General features: G+C 38.2%; 2 protein-coding genes across 9 annotated transcripts; one reads left to right on the top strand and one right to left on the bottom strand.

Annotated features, from left to right (window-relative positions):
* Window positions 1-698: 698 nt before the first annotated feature.
* Window positions 699-7,013, top strand: LOC111019916 (altered inheritance of mitochondria protein 32). 8 transcript variants are annotated; one of them, XR_015792709.1, is made up of 11 exons: window positions 699-1,213; window positions 1,382-1,467; window positions 2,248-2,553; window positions 2,626-2,732; window positions 3,636-4,035; window positions 4,626-4,743; window positions 4,921-4,978; window positions 5,053-5,404; window positions 5,527-5,997; window positions 6,087-6,340; window positions 6,442-7,013. XR_015792709.1 is itself a non-coding variant. In XM_022296436.2 (5 exons), the coding sequence occupies exons 1-5, from the start codon at window positions 845-847 to the stop codon at window positions 3,760-3,762; spliced, it is 972 nt and encodes a 323-aa protein (XP_022152128.1). In that variant the 5' UTR covers window positions 702-844; the 3' UTR covers window positions 3,763-4,144. The 8 variants fall into 8 exon arrangements, 1 of the variants encoding a protein (XP_022152128.1); XR_015792708.1 differs by having other exon boundaries at window positions 702-1,213; window positions 2,649-2,732; window positions 6,194-6,340; XR_015792707.1 differs by having other exon boundaries at window positions 702-1,213; window positions 2,649-2,732; window positions 6,191-6,340.
* Window positions 4,201-6,558, bottom strand: LOC111019914 (Tetratricopeptide repeat (TPR)-like superfamily protein). Its single transcript, XM_022296431.2, has one exon. The coding sequence runs from the start codon at window positions 6,418-6,420 to the stop codon at window positions 4,279-4,281; it is 2,142 nt and encodes a 713-aa protein (XP_022152123.1). The 5' UTR covers window positions 6,421-6,558; the 3' UTR covers window positions 4,201-4,278.
* Window positions 7,014-8,100: the final 1,087 nt, after the last annotated feature.

The following is an 8,100-nucleotide window of genomic DNA, read 5'->3' as shown; positions in this document are numbered from 1 at the left end:
TGGGATTCAATTTTTTTTCTACCCTAAAAAATGGCCACACATGCCAAAAAAAGAAAAAAAAAGAAACAAATTCAACTATAAAAGGGAACAAGTAACAAAACACTAAACTAGGTATAAAAACCGATTCATACACCTAAACATATAGTTGTGGAAATAAGTTGTTTTAGTGTCCGTGAATTGATCAATACTGCAGTAGGATTTCATATTGCAACATCACGTAGTGTGATTAAATGAAAAACACCGTAACACATTTGATTCTAGTTGAATTTGTTTATTTATATTTGACTTGTAAATTGTGTAATCAGTATCATGTTGTTCATAATGCGGTCGTGTTACTAGATGGTCATCGCGTAACGTAAATCCTATCGTGATATATATTATGTGAAGAACGCATCTTGATGTAATACGATCAAATAGGAGAACATAACCATTTGATCGTGTTAGTGGGGATCGGACTCACACCTCTTAGTTGTAGATGCAATTACTGTTGAGCTATGCTCACTTTAACATATAATGTTATTTAAATTATAATTAAATTTGAACTAGATATAATTTAAGTTATATTATTTGAATTAAATTTATAGTTGAAATTATGATTCAAGATTATATAAATATAAATACGTTGTTAGTTTGTACGTACAGCAATTCAATTTCTCTCCACCCCTGAAATTATCGTATTAGAGGGGTCCAAACTTCAAGCAAACCATGGACTAAAAGAAAAAAAAGAGTATTTTTCCTATTTTCATTATTTCATTTTTCCCCCCAAAAGGCGCGCATTTATTTTCCCGATCTCAGGCGAGCTTCGCGACCGGAGACACGGCGGCGCCGCCCAGAAAGCTCAGCTATGCGATTTTGGCGTCCAAATCGTTCCCTCTCATTCGTCGGTAAAAAGCTGCGTGAACCACTCTTACTCTTTCGCTTTCCGAATCTCTCATCTTCGCAGCGAATTTCGTCGCCAATTTTGTTCAGTTCATCCGAATCTCACCATTTCTCCACACTGTTAACTGCCGAAGACGAGAAGTATGGCTTCCGTCGGCCGGAGATGTATCGGAGCAACCTTGCTGGAACAGTTGCTGCTTACGAGCGCCATGTGTTCCTCTGTTACCGAAGTCCTGAGGTCTGGCCCTCCCGCGTTGAAGACTCGAACGCTGATCTGCTACCTAATCTCCTTTCCGCGACCATTAAAGCTCGTAAAAATCGTACTGCTATCAAGGTTCGTAAAGTCATCTTTGATGATTGAATTTGAACGGTGGTGTCTTTGTTTTTGAGCTGGCTTTTGTTATTAATGTCGTTCAAAATTTTGTTCATAGTTTACAGAACTTGATTACTTGAGTACTCTGCCATCACTTTTATGGTCCTCTCTTTCGTTGTTGCTTGTTAGACGAAGCTGACGATATGCGAGGCAGGGGAGGGAACTGAGTATTCAGATGGAGATGTATTGATTTTTCCGGAAATGGTCAAATACAGGTGGGAGAATTGGTTATTTTCATTATAGATTGCCTAATTTTCTCATAAACTAAAAGGTAATGTTCGTTAACATATTGCTATTACGATATAAATTAAATCATGCTTTAGTCCAAAAGGAAAACGAGCTGTAATCCTTGAAGATTATAATACTGATTCCAATTATCTGGCAATTGTTGAGGGCCATTAACGATTAATGACACTGTTCTGATATGTTTTTTGCCTCGTGTACTGCTTCTCGGGTTCTTGTTAAGAACTTTCGATCATGGGTTCGTTTCTACTAAAGTATTCATAAATGCTTAAATTTATCATAACTCATCAGCTCAAGCATTTAAGTTTGAGTGGTAATTTAACAATAAGGTTTATTTTGTCCAGTCCAATATATTATCATTATCACTTTTACGTCTTAGAATTTTCCTGTTGAAACGACCTTTTAGATAGTAGCGGATCCCTTGTCAGATTAGGGGTTTTGTCTTGCTTCAAAGGTTGTTGGTGCAATCTCTCTGGCTGGATTCTTCATTTGGTCAGGGCTTTAGCTTAAGTGGCTCCTTGGTCTTTGCATTTCTACTTGTCGGATTTTATTTGTTTGCTTCTCCCATGGGCATTTTGTTCTTGTAATCTGGGAAACTTTTCACTCCTTTTGGGAGTTTGAATCCTTAAACTTTTTTTTTCTTTCTTTTCATACATCAATGAAAAGTTTGTTTCTGGTTAAAGAAAATTATTCCGTCAAAAGATTGAGCAATGAATGACCCCATCTCCCCCTCACACTCACCCATAACACAGGGGTTTGAAAGATAAAGATGTGGAGAGCTTTGTTGAGGAGGTGCTTTTGAATGGTAAACTGCGAGCCTCTGGAGTAGATGATGTTTTGGCTGGCTCTTATATTTTTGTATGTGCACATCGTAGTCGAGATCAGAGATGTGGCGTCTGTGGATCAGTTCTCGTTTCAAAACTCAAAGAGGAGATTGAACTGAGAGGACTGAAGGGTCAGATTTTTGTTAATCCATGTTCACATATTGGTGGACACAAGTACGCTGGGAACTTGATTATATATTGTCCAGATCCAGATGGGAGAATCGTGGGCCACTGGTAAGACGAGTTTTAAATGGAGACATTGTTTATTTCACAACCTTTTAGAGATATTTTCTATTGCTTAATTAGTCCATTATATATATTGATTTTAGGTATGGCTATGTTACTCCCGATGATGTGCCTGAATTGCTTGACAAACATATTGGAAAAGGAGAGATTATAGGAAGGCTTTGGAGGTCAGTGTTTTTCTTGCTTGTCAGGTTTTTTTTTCCTGATATCTCATTGGGAGTCCTGTTGACCCACGTAACTACTGTATATTAGTAGCTGCTGCTAGCAACTTATCTTCTTGTTAGTCTTATACACCTGATTTTAAGTACTTGCCTCTCCAGTATCAGTCAGACCATGCTGTTTATAGTCTGATTTCATATTTTAATGTTCATAGTCTTTAGTAAGATATGGATAAAATAAAAACCATTTTCTAAGTGATGAATGAAAAATCATCTTTATGAGCTCAAACTAGATAAGAATGTCTCCAATCTTGAATAATCATAGAGAGGTTGTAATTACAAAAAAAAATTGTATGTTTGTGGCACCACCGAGAAGAGGTGAGCTGTACGCTATGACAAAGAGAGTCACAAGAGGGTCTATCTTCAAAAGATCTATGAAAAGCCAAGTAGTCCAAAGGAGAGCTCCAGCCCCAAAATTCCAACAAACCTTTTGCCTTACCATTCAGCTGCCAACCTTGCAAAACTTCAAACAACCAATCATTGATGAGTCGCGGCTTACACCCAGGTAAACCAAAAAAATTTAAACAAAAACTGCCAACACTTTGCTGCATACTGACAGTGGATAAAAACGTGGTCTAGCGTTTCTGCCTTCCTAGTACAAACCAGGCAAATGACGGGGAAATGGTCCAGTTGGGGCACTTCCTTCGCAACATGTTAATAGAATTAAAAAGAAGCTTTCATGCGCTCTAACTTTTTGGGGATCGCTCGGGATAGTTAATGCTTCGGGGTGGACATAGACTCTTAAAATCCAGTATGCATAAAAGATCTAAAAAGATCTAATTATATGGCAGTAGAGCATTTCTTTTCTCGTTGGCCAATAAATTGAGAAATGATTGATATTGTCAATTGCAGGGGTCGAATGGGGAGGACCTATGATGAGGAAGGTAAAAAAGCAGTCGAAGATAAACTCCCTAGTGCCGAAGTCTGCAAGGGAACGGGAAACAAGCCTTGGGAGAATGACAACCGGGGAAACAATTAGAAAATAAGCTGCAAGGAAATGGGCAGGGCACACACTCCTGCTGGATCACAACTTTTGATCAGAGTGGTATTCTTGCTTCTCCTGTAGTTGTTGGAGCTCTGCCAACATTTCTGTGGCCTACAACTCCTAGCAGAGGTCTAGCTAAAATAGTCTTAGATTATGTTTATATTTGCTTGTGCTGAGTCTTTTCTTTAGGGGACGGGGGATTTGAACTTCGAACCTTTTAGGAGGTGGGTAATAATTTGACCAATGAAGCTATGCTCCTGATGTTCGGTAAGAATGCTTATTGGTAATTGTAATATTTTTCTTTAACGAGGATTAGGAGATTATGAATTGCCAAAACATAGCAAATAAATGGAATTCTTTTTTTTCTGCTCCTTTAGTCGTGGTTTTAACATTCTTAAAGTTAAGCACAAATCTTGTGTGAACTGATAGATTATACTAAAGTAAATGCATTATAATCAAATCACAGGTTAAAGGTGTTGCCTTGACTTGCATGACACCCTCAGCATAATATTAACTATAAAATTTCCTCAATGCCATGTAATAATATTTTGAATTAGAGTTATAATCTTCAACTTTATCCCTCATATTAACATTCAAATTTCCTAGCAACCTATAAATCTGGTCAGATTCTGGGTGTAATCTGTCATCAGCTACAAAACTATGTACCTCGCTTCCTACTTCAATCACACTTTTCCCAAGCATCTTCTTCAAACCCTTTTCCTTTATCACATGTCTTAGTTTTCCCACATTGTCCCAATTCTTCTCCACAGCATAGATGTTAGATAGCAGTATATAGTACCCAGCATGATTAGGATCTAACTGGAAGAGATTCTTTGCTGCAACCTCTCCCAACTCAGATTTGTGATGAATACAAGCAGCACCTAACAGGGCGCCCCAGACATGCGGCCCTGCAGGAATCGGCATTTTCTGAACAAAGTCTAGCGCCCTGTCGAGTTCTCCTGTTCGGCCAAGAAGGTCGACAATGATGCCATAATGTTCTGTGTTGGGCTTTATTCTGTATTCATGCAACATATAGTTGAATATCTTGATCCCTTCTTCAATCAGACCAGCATGGCTACAAGCAGATAACAATGAAATAAATGTTACTTCATTGGGCATAATTCGTGATGTCTCTGTCATTTTGTGAAACAGTTTCAAAGCTTGTCTTCCTTGTCCCTGGATTCCATAACCTGCAATGATGGCACTCCAGGTAACAATGTCCTTTACTTTCATTTCTTCAAATACTTTCATGGCATTAACTATGCTGCCACATTTTGAATACAGCTCAATAAGCGAAGCTCCTACAAAAATGTTGTTGGTGAAGCCACTTTTAACAACATAGTCATGAAGGCAAAGCGCTTGTTGGAGAATCCCCAAATCTGAACAAGAAGCAAGAATCTTCACCATGGCAACAGCATCAGGTTTTATTCTGTTCAACAACATGGTATTGAAAATTCCCATTGACTTGGATGACATTCCATTTTGGGAATAACCACTTAACAAAGCTGCCCAAGAAACCACATCTTTCTTGGGCATTTTTTCAAACACGTCAAGGGCGTCTTCAGGTGAAAAGCACTTCATGTACATATCAATCAGAGCTGTGGAAACTGAAACATCCATCTCCAAACCTTTGCTGGTAACTAGTTTATGGATCGTCTTTCCCTCTTCCAAGTTACATGCAACCCCACATGCCTGTAATGCACCAATCACTGTAACTGAATTGAATTCGATTTTCCTATCAATCATTTCATTGAACAGATTTAGAGCTTCAGCTGCAGCGCCGTTGAGAGAATAACAAGCAATTAAGGAGCTCCATGATATTACATCTTTTGCCGGCATTTTCTCGAACAAGTTGGCCGCACTTTTTACAGAACCCGTCTTCGCATATAGATTCAGCAACGAGTTGGCCAAAGATAAGTCATAGTCGAGATTTCGTCTGGTTATAAAGCCATGAATGCTACTTCCGAGCTTTGAATTTGACAGTTGAGTACAGGCCGACACTAAGCTGACAAGCGTGACACGGTCGGGATTTACATGCTTGATCACCACCATTTGAGAGAAAAATTCAACAGCTTTTTCGGGATTTCCATTCTGCTCATACCCAGTTATCATCGAAGTCCAAAGAACCACATCCGGTTGAGAAAATCCCAGGAAAACTTGAAGTGCTTCGTCCATTTTTCCACATTTCGAGTACAGTTCGATCAACGCAGCCCCCACAAACATGTCGAGGTCAGTTTTCTCATTTCTCTTAACAAACCCATGAATAGTTTTTCCAAGTTTGAGTGCCTGCAGCCCTGCGCAGGCCTTCAAAACTACAGGAACGGTGAAATTATCAGGTTTTCCCTCTGTAACTCCATGGGAGGAAGAGGATACCATGTCATGAAAGAGATGTAAACTCCGTTCCCACTGATTCTCTCTGCAGTAGCTTCTGAGAAGAGCATTCCATAGGTGTACGGTCTTGTGCGGCGTTTCGTCGAACACCTTGCGTGCGTGCACGAGAGAGGCGTATTTGGCATACAAAGCACTGAGTTTGGTGGCGAAGAAACTGTCGTGGGCAAGCCCAACTTTGAGCGTATGGCACTGCAATTGCGCCAGAATTTTGCCATTGTTACATTTCTCAAATAGCTTCACTAACTCCTCTCTGTTTCTCATGTATATGACTCACGAAAGTAGTTTGATCGCCGAGGAAATTGCTGGCAATTATTTGATCGGCGTTACAAGGAAGGTCGCCATTGCCAATAAGGTACCACCTTCTGTCTTCATTTTGTTATTACATGTTTTTCTTATAATTGGGAGTTTATCCCAGCGGCACCCATGCCCACCTAAGGCCCGGACCTAAGAGCTATCAAAGATTTTTTAATATCAAGCTCACCCGAACTTGAAACCTCTAACTCAGTATGACTAAGAGATTCCATGTCCTTGCCAATTGGCTGCCCTTTGTGGGCTTCTTACATGTCATATTAGCAAATAGCATTTCATGACATCGACATTCATTGAGAGAGAAATAGATTCCCATCATAGAAACGATAGTTACTATTTTGCTCATTTGATTAATATCCGCAACAAAGTTATTCCCATAGCTACTTCAATAATACTTCTTCCATACCATCATGAAAGAAGATTCAGGTAAAATATGCACTCGAGGATGAAAAAAGATTGACCCACTTTTATTTGTATTTGGTACTTCGGCTTAAGTTTTGACTCTTTGATATTCAATAATATCTTCTTTTTTAGAATTGAATGCACCCTATAGTCTTATATTTAGACACGCCTAAACTATTTATGAATTGGGATCATCGAAATAAGCCAGGAGATTATTTCTATAGAGTCCTTCAGGGAACTCACTTGTCTGCATCCTTGCATTTGAAACGGGGTGCTTAATTAGAAGTTGTGATATGAGTCCGTAGTCACGCATCAACTAGAAGCAGAGAAGATGCGAGTATTGTAAATATCTCCTTTGATACGAAGCCTTTGGGATGCAACTAAAAGTAAATCTCAATAAACTTAGGTCTAAAGTGGACAATCTCATATTATTGTGAAAATATAAAGAGGTCTATTGTCCTAACAAATGTCACTCTACTTATATAGATATAAAATTTATATAAAATTTTGGCAACTGATGAAGTGTCAAGGGTGAGATTTTCAATCTATTTGAAATGACAACTTTGACCATTTCCTAAAATCTCATGGGGTCGAGTTTTCTCGAGGCAAGACCTGATTGAACTCGACTCTTATCTTAATGTTGTCTACGAAGTAGTCAGTGAGGCATTCATTTTCTTATACCTAGGTTATAGGGTAGCATGTAACTGAGCAACCATGTTTTGTTCTTTCATTGCTTCCTATCAACCAATTTGATGAGAAAGGAATCTTTGATTCCATTTCAACTAGCTTCCTTGTGACCTAACCATAGGAGCTATATTCTTCTCTATGTCTATCTATTTTCTACTTTGATTATAAGCCTTTTAACCCGTAGAAAATACTTAATAACAATTCATTTTGATGTTTGATTCTACACTTTTAAGAGCTTTTGTAACAAGCAATTACAAATCACTTACAGACGTAATGATTTTGAGCGGAAAGTATTTAAGTCATGGTAAAAGTACTTTTAGACAAGCCTTATAACTGATATCACTGAGTGAAATGATTAACGAAAGGTTAAGTCTCATTTATAACAATTTTATTTTTAATCTATAGTTCAAAAAATTTAAACCATCTGTGAATGATTTATTTGTTTAGTTTTTTTTTTAATTAGTATACTTTATGAGATCTTGACCAAGTTTCAAAACAACTTAAAAAAAAAAAACTCGTTTTGCTATCATACACTTTTTGAGC

The sequence above is a fragment of the Momordica charantia genome, assembly GCF_013281855.1.
Source record: "Momordica charantia cultivar OHB3-1 chromosome 8 unlocalized genomic scaffold, Mcharantia_2.0 BLBB01000008.1, whole genome shotgun sequence".
Lineage (NCBI taxonomy): Eukaryota > Viridiplantae > Streptophyta > Magnoliopsida > Cucurbitales > Cucurbitaceae > Momordica > Momordica charantia.
This window is presented reverse-complemented; position numbering and strand designations above follow the sequence as displayed.

Bases quoted from the DNA above. Each gene is read 5' to 3' on its own strand.
- LOC111019914 (XM_022296431.2), bottom strand. From the start codon at position 6,420: ATGAGAAACAGAGAGGAGTTAGTGAAGCTATTTGAGAAATGTAACAAT.
- LOC111019916 (XM_022296436.2), top strand. From the start codon at position 845: ATGCGATTTTGGCGTCCAAATCGTTCCCTCTCATTCGTCGGTAAAAAG. The intron at 1,214-1,381 runs GTTCGTAAAGTC...GTTGCTTGTTAG, and splicing joins AAAATCGTACTGCTATCAAG to ACGAAGCTGACGATATGCGA. The intron at 2,733-3,635 runs GTCAGTGTTTTT...TGTCAATTGCAG, and splicing joins ATTATAGGAAGGCTTTGGAG to GGGTCGAATGGGGAGGACCT.